The 17,292-nt window shown below is 40.1% G+C and overlaps 1 protein-coding gene across 3 annotated transcripts in view; it reads right to left on the bottom strand.

Annotated features, from left to right (window-relative positions):
* Nucleotides 1-953: 953 nt before the first annotated feature.
* The window catches only part of LOC149225983 (uncharacterized), a 154,641-nt gene continuing 138,302 nt past the window's right edge, over nt 954-17,292 (bottom strand). For all 3 annotated transcript variants that reach the window (XM_089377362.1, XM_089377364.1, XM_089377363.1), the window contains exons 4-9: nt 4,298-4,472; nt 3,763-4,048; nt 2,406-2,478; nt 2,166-2,256; nt 1,899-1,978; nt 954-1,770 (exon numbers count right to left, since the gene is read on the bottom strand). In XM_089377362.1, coding sequence (XP_089233488.1) covers nt 1,492-1,770; nt 1,899-1,978; nt 2,166-2,256; nt 2,406-2,478; nt 3,763-4,048; nt 4,298-4,472 — 984 coding nt within the window. In that variant the 3' untranslated portion in view covers nt 954-1,491. The remainder of the gene's footprint in view (nt 1,771-1,898; nt 1,979-2,165; nt 2,257-2,405; nt 2,479-3,762; nt 4,049-4,297; nt 4,473-17,292) is intronic.

The raw sequence follows: 17,292 nt of genomic DNA, 5'->3' as shown, positions 1-17,292 counted from the left end.
GGTTGCCCCCTCGAAGAGGCTGAATTCTAAGGCGTTGATCTATCTTTTCTATCGCTGGTTTCATAACACAAAATCCCGCTTGCAGAAATCAAAATTCATTATGTTCTCTTCCTATATAATAATTTGGGTGCGCATGCAGTGGTAAAATGAATGGCCATCCTTAGGGGGGAACAGAATATAGAAATTTAGGAAGGGTTGGGTGCGGGGAATATGTATCAATCTTTTTTTCAATTTGGGAAGTGCTTTAAGAAACATGCCTCAAGGGGCTGCTCTGCAAAGAGAAAACTTCTTCAGTGTATCTGCCAAGTCTGAGTGGTAATGATTCTTCTGAAATTGCCCTAGACTTGCATCTGGCCTGATCCTTCTGAAACTCGTGCCATGTGTATGGAGCAGACCACAGAGAGATTAGAATCCTGCTTAACAGCTGAAGACTCCATCAACCTCACTTATAGGAGTAAATTTTGCTACAGTGCTGAATAGAAAATAAAATTTTGCAAGAGGTAACGCATCTAAGAGAATAAAAAGGGCCGAGATTCCAATTTTCGTTCCAAACATTAGCTGCTTTGGATTCCAAACAAACAAATAAGTTGTAAGATGTCTTAGCTTTGATATAAATTCCTCTCAAAAGCTAGAAGATTTGAAATCTTATCGAACAGAAAGAAATTAGAATGCAAGAAAGTAACAATTACAAATGCAAAGTTCCCAGAGTACCATTTTCTCTTTTGGAGAAATCCATCTGATAAATCACTACTGCACAACAAAAATCTAGATCAAAAATGATACGTCCTATGTTTAAAACGGTTGCCACAATTTTTCCCAGACTACATGAGAGAGAAAAGCCACCATGTCTACTTTGACGCCAATTTTAAAAAAATCTACAGAGCATCAATTTTACAGAAACCATGGAGATCACAGGGCATGCAAAAATGTGAAATACAAGAAGAACCATTAAATGTTCTAAATAACTCTAATATACATATTTCAAAAGATACAAGATAACCAACAACTGCCTCTCCCGCTACAATGATTTATATGGTACTAGCAAAAGTTCAACGGAGAACATTTTAGGGCAGGTAACCACTTATAGCTTGATAGTCTACAGGCACTCATCAACAGGAGTGAGAATCAACCGTATATCACTTTTTTGTGACAAGGGCAATCTCTGAAACTAATGAATTTAATTCCATCTGTAAGTTTTCTCAAAATACTAATTTATTCCCAAGGTGAGGTTGTGTGAAAGGGTGAGCATATATAGACAGTGGTTCTGAACCTGAAAGGGATCTGTACTTGCACTGGACAGGAAGAATTATAACAACCAGCATATAATAGCTTAAACAAGACCTATATACCATGGCATGATAGCTATAATATCTATATTTTCTAATTAATATGTTATTCTCCTAACTTCAAAATAGATTATAAGCCTTCCTTTCGAGCTGATGTCTTGAAACAGAAGATCATGAAGCAATCACATTATATCTCAGGGGTCCTTTAGGAACCAGGCATGGTACTCTGAGCAGGAGTCAAGCTTTCAATGTCATGTTCATGTTGTTCATTAATTGGTTCACTTGGGACTGTTTGATTGTTGCGTGTATTTCCTCTAGCCTGATCAGGTGGTTGTGCTGTCTGAGTATTCCGTGACCTATTTCGCAATCTGTGCACCCTCTCTTTCCATCTTAAGTATTCCAGAAGTAATGAATTTCCACTCATTGCAATCCCAAAGCCAGCAAATGATGAAAGGAGTACTGCCAGAACAGCCTCCACATGGAGCTGCAATTCAAATTAAAGAAACTGCTCAATTTGAACATGTTATTGAGTACAGTGGCAGATGTGCTTGTGTTTGTGTAATTTTTCCATAAACATCAAACGCGATGCAATACATATGTAGTTTTACTTACCACTGAGTAGAACACATGCGCAAAGAGGAGTACGAGTGCAAATTGAAGTGAAGCATATACCCAAATATACCGTTTGTCAACTGCAGTAATACAACATGAAAACAACACAATGAGGAAATAGCTGTACTGTAGTGCTGGAATAGCAACAAATTATCTGATATAGGTCAAATTAAGACAGGGTTTCTACTTCTGGCTAGACACAGTTCCCTTCCTTTATTTAGGGGCATACGCAACCATAAAAAAACGGGGATCTGATAATTAGCATACCCATAGTCGATGATGTGATTGATGCGAGGAGGCCCAATATGCATGCGAACGGTAAAGCAACAGCAAGAGCAGCAGAACCCATTTTGCTAACCTGTTTCAAATTTTAGTCTCAATCGAATAAAATATTCATTTTTTATCATAATAGAATATAATAGAAGAAAATCATTTTCTATCGGGATATTGCTCCAGTGGCATATTTGAATATTTCTCAACCAAGTAGAAAGCCTTGCTTGCTCTTACCAGAAGCTGTTCAAGAAAACAGAAATATGCCAGCATACTGATCATGACAAGAACTGGTACGTCCTGCCACAGCCTGCCAAAGTTTGCAGTTTACAAGGGCACTAGAACTTTGTAAGTAGCGAACATCTAAACTTATATAGAAGAAACAACTATAAAATAATAAATGATCTCAATTGTTTTTCCCGAAAGTGATGTTTCATCAGAACAATAATAAATGAAGTAAAATGTTTTTCTTGAAAGGGATGTTTCATCATTACATATAAAGAATCATCTGCAGCCCCAATTATGTGGGGCGAACCAGCCCATGAAAAGCAAACCACAAATTGATCTGCTTTCACAAGCAAACCAGCCCATGAAAGGTGACGCTGTGCACATGCTTCCAGAAATCGAGACCTGGTAAGTGGCTTGAAATGCCACCACCCTCACCATTGAACCACAGCCCTGTTGGCCAGGGCTCAATATTTCAACAAATATCTTGAGGTTCTGAGAAATTTAACAGCAGTCAACCGAGATGGACAGATCTACTGACCACTAGTAGACCACTGTTAGAAGTAAAACAGAACGCATTTTTTATTAGTGAACTGTTGATTTGCTTTATAGCTCCCTTGCATTTATTCCATATCTTTATTTATTGTTTCTTGATTTAGACTTAAAAATCGGGATAATTTTCCGGAGGGTCGGAGGATCACTTCCAGCAGTAGCAACAGGCAGGATGTCTGATTTAGAGGCAGTTCCGGGCAGTGCGAATTACAGGCTGCGTAGAGGCAGTGCAGAGGCCTGTGCAGAGGTATTCCGGGGCCAGTTTCTGAGTAGCAGTTGGTTGCAGGATAGCTGGTGGAGAAGGGAAAATTTTCCTTAATAATTTTGGCCAGATTGTTTGCTGAGGTTTGTCAGTTTGGCATCCAGATTGTACTCAGAAAATTCACTGTTGCATAATAATAATAAAACCCTCAACTACTACACCAGTTTTCCCACATTGGGTTTTTCCGAGGACATTTGTCCAAAAATAACGGTGCCATTTTATTGTGTGTGCTATATTCTATGAATTCTAGTTCTTATTTTCCGCAGTACTTTTATGGTGAAAAAATTGCAATGTGATTTATTTGTTATTTTGCCGTAACAAAATAAACTGCATAATTAATCAGTTAGAAGAATAAATTCTAGTTGCTGCATTTCAAGGAATTTTCACATAGAATTTGTGATTTTCATAAATTATAGACATCTATATTTTGTCTTACAATAAATTGTTGCCACTCAACTGATGTGACAATAAATAAAACAGTATTTCCCACAAAAATGTTAAATCATATCTCCAATGAATAACAAAAATTCTAATGTTAGGTAATTCAAAAGTTACCTGTATCTTTGTACCTCCACATGCTGAGGCTGTGTATTGGCAGTGGAAACAGTCTGCACTCTTAACAATGACACTGGTAGATTTTGAACTTCCTGCTTGCAGACATCACAAGTTTTGTTTCCCTTTATGCTAAACCATTTAATTGCACATTCTTCATGTGCAAGCGCAAGTTCCCCTTTGCAGCTACATTCCATTTTAAGAGTTTCACCCCCTTCACAAAGTTCAACCATACAAATTCTGCACACTGCATCCTCTTCAGGAATGTCCTCTACATCATCTTCAGTCCCTGCAGAAGATGATGGTGATGAATAATGAATTTACTCAATAGAAAGTATATTGCCAATAATGCCTAAAATTACATAAAAGTTCTATCTATGTTATGAAAACTTGGATGACTTAAAGACTACAATATCTGGAAGAAATCCAATCAGAACTGAGTAAAAGCCATAAATTTATTCATAATCTACAAAAATATGTATTAAATGGCAGAACTATAGGGGAAAAAATATGGATCAGCTAATCACAAGAAAGGTACCAGTATTTATGACAGAAATTTCCTTAGGGCTGGTGACTGCTTGAGCTTCTGTCTTACGAGGAGTAATGGGCCTCACACGGATAAAAGAACCTGAAGAATCTGATCTCGAAATTGTTGTTTTATTATTTAAGGGCATTGATTTTGAGCGAAAAATTTTCCCTTGATCAACTGGTTTCTGTCAGAAGATGAAACTTGGTTAAAATAGCTACTGACATCTTTTAATAAGAAGCATATTGGAATTCACCAAAATCATCATAAAATGCAAAACAATTAAGAAAGTAAAGAAGCTATCACTCCATCTAGCTAATCCTAATGACATTCATCAAGCTTTACGTTTTCATTCTCTACCAATGATAAAAGTGCTGTTGATTCCCCATTACCAAGGTAATATCTGATCTATACTGCACCAGCACAAGCATATGTACCAACGCAGAGTGTGCCCTTCAACCCACTTTCTGATCATCACTTGACAATAACACATGTTGTAAACTTTTTGTCATACTTTCTTTTGCAGAAGAGTATTTCAGTATTTTATTCTTGCTAATTCTGTGTACATGTATTGTATGGCTTTAATATTTATCCTCACATTCTTTTCTAAGTTAACTTCTTCCATACTCTAATATGTTTTTCATGGAGAATGAGAAATAAATTGGCATGTTGGAAACTGACATAATGATTTCAAATAATCCATCAAAAGAAAGCATGAACTTAATTTGGGCACATAACTTTATTTTCGACAGGCCTTTACCGTCTTAGCCCATTACAAATCTAGGATTAACAGTTTCAAATGATTTCAAGAAGGGCAACAATGAAGAATGCCATCTACGATAGCTTTGTCTGTGGCTATGTGGATACATTTTCTAGTTACTGCATAATTTAAAGAATTTAGCATATAGATTTCTACCTCGTGACCAAGACAATACAAAATGATTCCTGAAATGCCACTCCCTTTACACAGTCAAAATCCAAATGTGAAAAAGGCTAAAGACATGCCTAAGACTAAAAAGTCCCACAGACCCATCCCACTTCACCCACTTTCAACAGGCAAATACAACAAACACCTAACCTAAGTAACGTGACACTAAGGCACAGGACACATAGGATACATCGATACAAGTATCTGACACAGGAACATTGACACCAAAAATAGGGCAAAGGGGACACATTTTATATCCACAAAAGAATTTACAAATTACTAATACAAACACGAAATATAGACATAAAGGAAATTGGAACATCAACAAAATATTGACACAGCTAGTTTACTACATCAATGCTGAATCGATGATCAAACACACAAGAAACTAGACTATTCAATGCACATAAAATAGAGGTACAGAAGTTGGAACTTATATTTTCATTGAGTCGGTTGATGTCATTAAAATCAAAATGAATTACATATATAATGAATAATTGAAACTTTCGGTGGGAACACCAATTGCAAAATATGAAATAGGATAGATACTAGAACCAACGACCATATATGGAAGAATCTCATAGCCCGTCAATCATCCTACTCCATGTCACAGATTCCAACCTCATGTCTTCAGATTCTCGCAAGCCGGTATTTCAAGTGGCTACTTTCTCTATTCATATTCTTCTCGCATAACTTGCAAGACACCATTTGGCGATTATAGATCAATGTGTAGAAATTTTTGTGTTCCCTTCTAACGCAAAACAGAAAGTTCACCTTACAAGGAGGTTTCCCAGATCTAGTCCCTGTGAACTCCACCCTTAAGGTTGATTTGAAATATTAGTTTATAGCATATTTCATCACACTTCAACTCAACATAGTAACAGCCCAAGAGAAAAGATACCAAAATTATGCAGACAAGTTTATTTTCATTAGATTCTATTATGTATGTGTATGGAATTGGTAGTTAATCAAGAGCACCAACCCCTCTATGTACCTCGATGTTAGTGATATTGCTTCTTGGACTCTTTTGTCATGGCCTTAGCAAAAAGTACCCTTCACTAAAACCAAAATCATTGATCCAACATGTTAGGCTTCTCATAGCATATTTTAAAGCTTGGATTAGGTAGTTTCATCAAAATTGGGTGGTGTTGACTGATGTCCCTAGAAGAGTGACGTAGAGGCAAAGGGTGATACAAATGATGAGGAACCCAATATAAGTGATGGTGGAGCATTGTCAAATGGGGCTATCTTAGGTGGTTAGGCAGAATGGTTGTAATCTTCCCCACCTAGATTCGAATCCCTGCTAGTGACATGATGAGCTATAATGCCTTGATAAATATTGTTGTAATGTCTTTGTTCCTATGAATATTGTTGTAATGTCTTTGTTCCTATGAATATTGTTGTTTGCTTTGAGCCTTGTGAAATCTTCAATGAGTATACCTATGGGATGGCTTACTACCAACAACCTCATTCTAGCCCTCAGGCTGAGAGGAAAGCTTGATTTCTTTCCTCAAAAAAATAAAAAAAATAATAAAAAGAAACTTAGAAAAATAATAATAATAATAATAATAATATATAGATAGATAGATAGATATCACATTATATTGAAACTTAGAAAGAAATCGTTATGAATAAATGAACAAGAACATGTAAATGACAAACAATGTTCCACCATATTTTTTTTATTTTTTTGAGGAAAGAAATCATGTTTCCACCATATATATATATATATATCTCATGTTTCCCCATTTCCAAATTTTTTGGCGGTCACATTTCTAGTGTGTTTCCATTTCAAAAATGCATACCCATTTCACTATATCATGCAACTTATATATATATATATATATATATATATATATATATATATATAAGGATGAAGTGCATGTACATACTGTTAGCTCTGCTACAACTTCAACGTTTAAGGGTCAAATTCAAGTCTGGTGGTTGGTTTGTGCCGAGAAAAGTGCTTGCAGCGGTCGTTCTCCTCCTTCTCCTTCAGTTTCATCACACCCTCTTAACCTCCGTTGTCTCTGTTTCTTCTATAAAAATCTTCATTCCCCGCTTTCCTCCATTCTCCTACAAACCTTTTCTTTCCCCTCTAGCCCTGATTTCTTTCAAAACTCAGCGCGAATTCATTTTTATTCCATAAACCTTCATTTCCTAAAGCCCTGAGCGCTAATTCTAAATCGCCATGTGACCCAACCATGTGACTCGGCACTCTCATTTAACCCTCCGCCCTTCCTCGGCCCTTCGTCATTCTCTACTCTTCACCGTTGATCGTCCTGATCTAACGGTCTCCGTGTTTTCCGCCCACACATTAAACATCGTGTGCTTTCCTCCCCATCCAACTGTCCGTCGCATGATCGGACAGTAGTCGCAAGCTCTGCTCGCGCGAGCTGCCCGCGCGTTAACTCGCGATCGCGGTGGTTTTGTTCATGTCACGTCCGCCACGCATCGTATTTTTACTCTATCACTCCTCCGTGTACGTATACCGCCTCCTCCGATAGGCGGTGCGATAAAACCGCTTACCGCCACCGTACCCTCCTCCCGTGCGTTAATCTCCGTGCGTCTTCTGCTTCCGTCAGCCGTCAGATCTGTCGTGTCCAGATCCAACGGCCTTCGTTTCTCCATCCATTTTTCCTCCCAATAGCTCCTTCTGTTTTGATCTCAGCCGTTCGTCCCTGCGATCCGACGGCCCACACCTGTTTGACCCGCTTCTGCCCAATTTTTCCTCCGATAGATCCCCGCCATTGATCCATGTGATCCAACGGCTGAGCTTTATCCCCGGCCTGCTCATGCTTCCACCATGAAATCTTAACTCCTTTGACTGTCTTGACCTTGCGAAGGACAACAACGATCAATTACCTGTACCTGTCACATTCAATCTGCAACCACCGCATTCAAGGAACAACATGGCCGAGAAGGAAACAAGACAGCCTCGAGCAGTTAACGCAGTTATTAGTTATGGAGCTTGTATCAGTCAGTACTTCATCTACCCGAGAAGGACCACAGAACGCCAGAAAAGGTCGATTCATCCATGAAAGCAGGCAAAGTGTAGCAGAGCCCCATATGTGAGAACTAATGCGTTAAGTGGTCCATTATGACTCCTCCTCGTGAAACACAGCAGAGTGTTTTTGTAATCAACCTCTATATATATCCAGAAGACAGAATGTAATAGGGGTTGATGGTGGATGAATGTTATTCTGATGTAAGGTTCAACTTCTGGAGACTGTAACTACTGTGATACCTGCAGCGTCTGGTCTTCATTTTCAGCTAATGCAAGCTTCTTTTGTTGTCAATTGCTCACTTTCCACTTCTTCTTTGTTCCAGGCTGTGCCTGTTATGCATTTTTCATTTGCTCTTGATGTTTAGCATTAGAGGGGCTGTCATCCCACCTCTGTGTTAGGATCTGGTTAGTATTATTGAATATGTATGCAGGTTTCTGTTGTTTTAATGCCAGAGAGCTGTCATCCTGTTTGTGCATTAGGAAATAGATTTGCAGACCTCCTTACTGGTTGCAGCTGGCCATCACAGGGTCCTGTGCATCTGCTGGTGTGATCAGTATTCTCCATCATCACATTTTCCTTAAACTGTGAATAATTGGTGGTCTAAAACCTTGTAGTCTGGGGGTGTTCACCCATGTCTGGGGTCAAGCATAGTAGAAGTGGTTATCTGGCTTGAATATGCAGCATTTCTTTCATTCATCCACCATTTTCCAACATTTTTGTTGAGTTTGTAATGTTCCCGAGCATCTCTGATATACAACCTAGGAGAGTTTCTTGGGGTGATAACATTAATTAACGTCATTGCCGAGGAGAGGAGATTGAAGCTCAGCTTCCCTGGGAGAACGACACAGTTCCAGATTTTGATGATAGACAAGGTCTGGGCACATAATTTGGTTGTAATCATCTATCTGGCAACTCCACTGGAGGAAGACCATCCTTTGGCGACTCCATATTGCAGTTCTGGCTCAGTTTGTGAGGCATGCTCGGAGAAATCTTCAGAAATCACCACTTGAATCAGTTCCTAATCCTGAGAAGATTGTTAAGCAGAAGAAAATTTCGTAGAAAGGAGCATCAGGACCAGGTAAGCCTTTGAAAGTCCCGTGTATCTCTGTTAGTGACAGTCACCTTCAGAGATTCAGTTAGCTCCTTAGTAATTCATTTCCCTTTCGGACCTCAGTTGAAAGAAGCATCCATGTTGTCCATCAGATTCCTCTGTCTCTGTCATTCTTTTCATTGATTCATACCACTCAGTCCACCAGTATCCTTTCGTATACCTTAGTCATGGCAGGTCAGCAAGCCCTCACAAAGATAGAAAGAATTGTTGCTGCTAGGTATGGACCCTTAATCTTGGCTACTCCTTTGAATGCCATGCCTGCAGGGGATTATCAAGAATTTATGCCTAAGTTTATTGGTTCAGAAGGAATATCAGCTGAGGAGCATTTAGAGGCCTTTTATAGCTATGCTGATAACCTGGATATCAATGAAGAGGATGTCTGGATGAGGGTTTTTGTCCAAAGCCTAGAATGGGAGGCTAGAAAATGGTTTAGAGAATTACCCCCTAGGTCTATTACAGACATTGAGGCCCTAGATGATGTATTCCTAAATCACTGGGGGAATAATAAAGATCTGCTCTTTTATCATTCTGAATTTGGTAACTTGCAGAGAGAGGATGGTGAGCTGCTGTCTGATTTCAACATCAGATTCAATCTTATGTACAACAGAATGCCAGCTGAAGTAAGACCTACCCCTGCTTCTGCCATGCTCACTTATGCTAATGCCTTCGATTCTGAGTTCTATCTGCTGTTAAGAGAAAGGAGATGTGCTTCTCTAGCTGATATGCAAAATGCAGCTTTTGAAGTTGAATCGAACATTATGGCTGCAGAGAGACTTGAAGGAGATGCTGAAAGTAGACGACAGGGAGGTGAATCCTCATCATCCTATGAGGCTGAGATCGATGAATTAATTTAATCAGGAGTTTTTGGCCTCTGAAGTTTCCAAACTTTGCTGAGCAGTATTTTGAGGAAGCAGGAGCTCATTGTTTCATTTCTTTTTCAACTCCAAATCTATACAGAGGAGCAAGTGAGCATTTGCAGATTTTGCAAAGAAACAGAGATGCAAACGAAGATCGAAGGGTGAAGACCCTTTGTCAAAATATAGTCATGGAAGAAGAGCATCCTGATGAAGAGGAGGAGGTCCATGGTTTGGGAGGTGCTCCTTTCCTAACCAGAGCTGCCTATGAAGAAGCATTATCCAGAGGCACTGCTCATGAGTTTGTTGTAGCTGCAGAACAACAAGCTTATCAGCAGCAGCAATCAACAGCTAACCACTTCATCCTCCAAGAATCTGTGCCCAAAGTCAGCTCATCTCCACATGGCTATGCAGATCTGCAAATCTTTCAACCTGCTGTTATCCCCAGTCCAGTGATCAATAAGGGAGAGGAAAGCTCCCCATCATCTTTCGTCCCTCTGCCTGCTCAAGTAAAATTCCCTCACAGTTGCCCCCTGAACTCTGAGGCAAGCCATAATTCAAAGCCCAAGGCTGATACTGATCATCTCAGTCTTGATATTCTAATGCCTACTCAAATGGCCTCCACACAGATTGAAAAGGCAGCTTGTCAGATGACAGAGGAAGAGGGTGTACAGTTTTGGGACTCCTCCCTGGATGAGGATTGTTCTAAGAAAGATTCAGGAGCAGATAATGTTTCTGTGTCCCCTACACATGAACATATTGGTACATCATTCATATTGATTGTGCAGGCCACAGAAAACACAGCCATGATTATTCAGCAGGTGTACAAAGGCTCCCATGAAAAACATCCAAGGAGGAGAATACACAGAAGGGAGATGAAAGTTGATCCATATCTACCTATTAAGCTCAAATGTCCTAAACTGTTTGAAGTAGAGGATCAAATAAATCTAGTTTTGCTGCTCTATGATGAACCAGCTGACAGGGAACAATTTTGGTGGCTCAGCAAATGGGCGGTTTTTGAAGTTTTCAGTTTTCAAGCCTTAATATTGTAATTGTGTTCTTTTACTATAGACTTAATTTGACTCCATGCCCAATGGATACTAGGAAATTGTTTTGAAACTGGTTTGGAATGAAGGCATTGGTCTGTAGTTCTTGAGACCTCATAGGGAGGATCTCATCCCCAGAAGGAGCCAGTGTTAACTCTGCTACAACTTCAACGTTTAAGGGTCAAATTCAGGTCTGGTGGTTGGTTTGTGCCAAGAAAGGTGCTCACAGCGGTCGTTCTCCTCCTTCGGTTTCATCACACCCTCTTAACCTCCGTTGTCTCTGTTTCTTCTATAAAAATCTTCATTCCCCGCTTTCCTCCATTCTCCTACAAACTTCTTCTTTCCCCGCTAGCCCTGATTTCTTTCAAAACTCAACGCGAATTCATTTTTATTCCATAAACCTACATTTCCTAAAGCCTTGAGCGCTAATTCTAAATCGCCATGTGACCCGACCATGTGACTCGGCGCTCTCATTTAACCCTCCGCCCTTCCTCAGCCCTTCGTCGTTCTCTACTCTCCACCGTTGATCGCCCTGATCTAACGGTCTCCGTGTTTTCCGCCCACACGTTAAACATCGTGCGCTTTCCTCGCCATCCGACCGTCCGTCGCATGATCGAACGGTAGTCGCGAGCTGCCTGCGCGTTAACTCGCGATCGCGGTGGTTTTGTTCACGTCACGTTCGCCACGCATCGTATTTTTACTTGATCGCTCCTCCATGTACGTATACCGCCTCCTCCGATAGGCGATGCGATAAAACCGCTTACCGCCACCATACGCTCCTCCTGCGCGTTAATCCCCGTGCGTCTTCTGCTTCCGTCAGCCGTCAGATCTGTCGCATCCAGATCCAACGGCCTTCGTTTCTCCATCCATTTTTCCTCCCGATAGCTCTTTCTGTTTTGATCTCAGCCGCTCGTCCCTGCGATCCGACGGCCCACACCTGTTTGACCTGCTTCTGCCCAATTTTTCCTCCGATAGATCCCCGTCGTTGATCCACGTGATCCAACGGCTGAGCTTTATCCCCGGCCTGCTCATGCTTCCGCCATGAAATCTAAACTCCTTTCATTGTCTTAAGCTCGCGAAGGACAACAACGATCAATTACCTGTACCCGTCACATTCAATCTGCAACCACCGCATTCAAGGAACAGCATGGCCGAGAAGGAAACAGGGCAGCCTTGAGCAGTTAACGCAGTTATTAGTTATGGAGCTTGTATCAGTCAGTACTTCATCTACCCGAGAAGGACCACAGAATGCCAGAAAAGGTCGATTCATCCATGAAAGCAAGCAGAGTGTAGCAAAGCCCCATATGTGAGAACTAATGTGTTAGGTGGTCCATTATGACCCCTCCTCGTGAAACACAACAGAGTGTTTTTGTAATCAACCTCTATATATATCCAGAAGACAGAATGTAATAGGTGTTGATGGTGGATGAATGTTATTCTGATGTGAGGTTCAACTTCTGGAGACTGTAACTACTATGATACCTGCAGCGTCTGGTCTTCATTTTCAGCTAGTGCAAGCTTCTTTTGCTGTCAATTGCTCACTGTCCACTTCTTCTTTGTTCCAGGTTGTGTCTGTTATGCATTTTTCATTTGCTCTTGATGTTTAGCATTAGAGGCGCTGTAATCCCACCTCTGTGTTAGGATCTGGTTAGTATTATTGAATATGTATGCAGGTTTCTGTTGTTTTAATGCCAGAGAATTGTCATCCTGTCTATGCATTAGGAAATAGATTTGCAGACCTCCTTACTGGTTGCAGCTGGCCATCACAGGGTCCTGTGCATCTGCTGGTGTGATCAGTATTCTCCATCATCACATTTTCCTTAAACTATGAGTAATTGGTGGTCTAAAGCCTTGTAGTCTGGGGGTGTTCACCCATGTCTGGGGTCAAGCATAGTAGAAGTGGTTATCTGGCTTGAATATGCAACATTTCTTTCATTCATCCACCATTTTCCAACATTTTTGTTGAGTTTGTAATGTTCCCGAGCATCTCTGATATACAACCTAGGAGAGTTTCTTGGGGTGATAACACATACCACAATTTTATCACAAAGTTGGTAAAATCTTCAAGCTCTTCAAACACCCTAGCTATGGAAAACAATGAAAACCCTAGCCACACCAAGTATACTCTAACAAACTAGAATCACTACTAACAAGTCCTCATTGGCATTGTTACAACAAAATCTAGCACGCCTAGTGCAAAGCCTCACTAGGCAACCTAAGTCTTATGGCAACAATGAGATTAGCCACCATTGTCACCTTAGCAGCCTCTCTCTTGATGTTTTTTGGTTGGATGTTATCCCCACAAGGGAGGCTTCCCTAGTAAGAACTAGAGGTTAGATGACTAGGGTTCTGAGCCAAATGGCTCTCTAAGGAGATTGTCGATAAATCACCTAGAAATATCTTCAATAAAGGGTGGTAAGAGTTGAATAGTTATGGAAGAAGTGTTGAGTTTTATAGCCTGAAGCAGGTGTTCTAGTCTCGACTTTGGTCAAAGAGGCTTAGAAACACAAGAGCTCCAGAACATAGAAAAAGTTTCAAGAGAAAACACCTAGAAATGACTCAATTAAGTTAATTATTCAATAATTAAATTTTTCCCAAGTCTAACTTAGGGAAAATGATTAATTAACAAGAATTAATTGAGAAAGGTGACATTTTTCTAGAAACTCACATGGATCAACCCAGAGATGATCTTAGTCGTTGATGAGGACTTAATCATGGTTGTTGGTGAAACAACAAGAGATTATAAGAGGAAGTCGATGGGGTTGGAGATAGACAGATGAGAGAGAAGCCAATAGTGCGAGTTCCTTGGTAGATCAAACTATCTATCTTCAAAGGTTGAGCAGAGGAAGAGAGTTTGAGCCAGAAAGGACGCTGAGGAGCAAAGACAGTGAGTCTGGAGGAAGCATTCCAATTTCGAAGAGTCAATAGCAAAAGGGTTGCATTTCCTAGAGAGGCTGCGCAGAGCTTGCGCAGATAACTTCAGAGGGAGATCAATTTCGCTGAGGGGTGTTGAAAAATGTGTAACTAAGTTCAGTATTCATAAATATGAAATGTACTTTTGATTCTTGTATGTCGTAAAATGAAAGAAAAAATATTATTATTATTTTTGGAGCATGGGTTTCATGCTCAAGTTTTTTTATTTTAGAGGCCAAGCACCCATTGAGTGCTTCTAGGATTTGCCATAGGTCAAGAAATCAAAAGAGTCATTGTCATAAGTTGAAGACCCCATCGCGCACATTGTAACTTGTAAAAAAAATTACTTTTGTCATTACAAAGTTTCAAAGTACCCTTCAAGACCAAGTCGGCCTGGCAACTGGGAAGTCGGCCAAATTTGAGGAACCACGTCCACTTTAAGAAGCCTATATAAAGGAGGGAACTCGACCTACTTGGAAGACAATCATTACTCACTCATTCAAGCGAAGGAGGAAGAAGAAGAAGGTAGCGAAGAGGAAGAGTACAAAGAAGACTTGTTTCTAGGGTACTTCTCTCTCACACACGCGAAGGAAGGCTAGGGTTTCTACTGTTGGTCTAGGGTTTTTCTTCTGCAGGCTCGATCTTGAAGATGGAAGAGAAAGAAGGTCAGTAAAGGTCACATTAGGCCATCCTCAAGCACTAGAAGAAGGAGAAATCCAAGCGAAGGTCTGAAGAATGCTTGGGAGGCCAGAATAAGCTCACATGTGTGGCAGTGACTATTGTTGGGAGGGTCAAAAATTTCAGACCTACAGTAGAGGCCGAAATTCTGAAGCTGGGGGTCGAAGTTGTGTTGTTGGAAGAGATTTGACTGGATTTGACTTGGACAAAAGAAGCACATCATCCAGAAGGGTTGGACTTGGTCTTGGAGGGTACTGGTCTTGGTCTAGAGGTCTTAGAATTCGTCAATTGAAAAATCTATAAGAAGAGGTGATTTGCGGGTTTTCCTCTCAAGTCGAGAGATTTTGGCCCTGGCTTGCATCCTACATTGTGTGTTCTTGTTCTTCTTGTTTTGGTAGTTGTTTGATGATATATAAACATAATAATAAGTAAAGAAGCTAATAAGCAAGAAAAAGTAAAAAGAGATTACAAACAGTTATCAAGAAGATAAAAATCACTCTAATCATTGCCCTATAGATTTCTTAGCATGGTATCAGAGCTAATGTTGGCTAAGGGAATTATGAAGATCTCTACTACACTGAAGAAGTTTGTAAAGAAGTGTTCAAAGGTAGCAAGTCATCTCAAGAAGGGCTTCAAAGAAGTATGGAATCTTCTATTTACTCCAAAGAAGGAAGTGATCAAGACAAAGGACAAACGATTCTTCTCAACACTCACTGGCACATCTCATGATGAGAGCATTTGGGTGATTGATAGTGGAGCATCAAGGCATATGACTAGCCATCACAAGAAACTAAAAACACTGTCAAAAGGAAAGTCCTCTTACTCTGTAGAGCTTGGTGATAATAAGAGCTATCCTGTGAGAGGAATTGGATCAACCTCACTAGAGCTGGAGAATGGAGGAAATATTCATCTCAACAACATCCTATTTGTTCCAGGTTTGCATAAGAATTTACTTTCCATTTCAAGTCTAGAAGATAAAGGTGATAGAGTGGCTTTCATTGATGGAAGAGTTGTAGTATGGGGTAAAAATTCAAGCATAGAAAATGCAAGAGTGATTGGAATTCGTGAAGGAAGACTTTACAGGTTGCTAACTCCCCTTGCTCAAGCTTTAGTTCACATTGAAATCAGCCCATGTGAACTTTGGCATAGAAGATTCAGCCATCTCCACCTCAAAATCCTTCCAACCCTCAATTCAATAGTAGATGGGATCCCCAAACTGAAAGATGATCACAAAGGAGTATGCAAAGGATGTGCATTGGGTAAGAACACCAAGAGACCATTTGGAAGCAGTGCTTCAAGGTCAAAAGAAATCTTGGATCTTATTCATTCCGATGTCTGTGGTCATATGACTCCTAAATCACTTGGAGGTCATCTATATTATGTCACATTTATAGATGACCATTCAAGGAAAACTTGGGTTTACCTAATGAAATTCAAAAATGAAGTATTTACCAAATTTCAAGAATTCAAAGTTGAAGTAGAGAACCTTACAAAAAGAAGAATCAAGATATTAAGGTCTAATAATGGAGGAGAATACACATCCAAGGAAATTATAGCCTTCTGTAAGGAGTCTGGGATTAAGAGGGAGCTAATAGTCCTATATAATCCCAAACAAAATGGAGCTGCAGAACCAAAGAATCCGTCCAATGAAGAAAGTGTAAAAGCTATAATCAAGATTTACCGAATTTTCTGTAGGGTGAAGCTACGAAGACAATTGTATACATACAAAATCGAAGTCCCCACGGGTCACTAGATAACATGAACCCTGAAGAAGTATTCACAAGGAAAAAACCAAGCGTGGATCATCTCCGAATTTTTGGTTGTCCTGTCTATATTCATATACTTAAGGACAAGAAAGAAGTTGGATCCATAAAGCATGAAGGGAACATTTGTTGGCTACAGTAACTGTTCTAAGGCCTATAGGATCTACATAAAGGAAGGACACCGAATTGAAGTCAGTCAAGATATGATATTTGACGAAAGTATTGCATTCAAGAAATCAAAGGACCTCCTATGGATTCTGATGATGAAGAACTTTCGGTATTTGAAGAGGAAGTTACTAGGGAGGAAGAAGAATCAAATCATGAAGATGAAGGTCCCAGTGAACCTATACAACCTGTGGTAATCCCCGAAACTAGAAAGAGACCTAACTGGTTGAAGTCTACACTACTTGATGCAGAAGGTCATGGAGCAGTTCAAGGCACATTCAGGGAAAGCAAGAAGCCCAAACGATATTCTGGGTATGCAACCTATATGACGAAGTTGATAGAAGCAGAGCCATCCACCTTTGAAGAAGTTGTCACACACCAAGAATGGAAGGATGCCATGAATGAAGAGTATCAATCGATAATGAAAAATGGAGTTTGGGAGATTGTACCTAGGCCTGAAGACAAATTTGTGGTAACTTCCAAGTGGCTCTACAAGATTAAACATGCAGCAGATGGAAGTATTGATAAATATAAGGCAATA

The sequence above is a fragment of the Pinus tabuliformis genome, chromosome J, assembly GCF_031772625.1.
Source record: "Pinus tabuliformis cultivar Carrire ecotype Pingquan chromosome J, CPIR1, whole genome shotgun sequence".
In the NCBI taxonomy this organism is placed as follows: Eukaryota; Viridiplantae; Streptophyta; class Pinopsida; order Pinales; family Pinaceae; genus Pinus; species Pinus tabuliformis.
The sequence above is the reverse complement of the archived record's forward strand: the minus strand, read 5'-3'. Positions and strand labels throughout refer to the sequence as shown.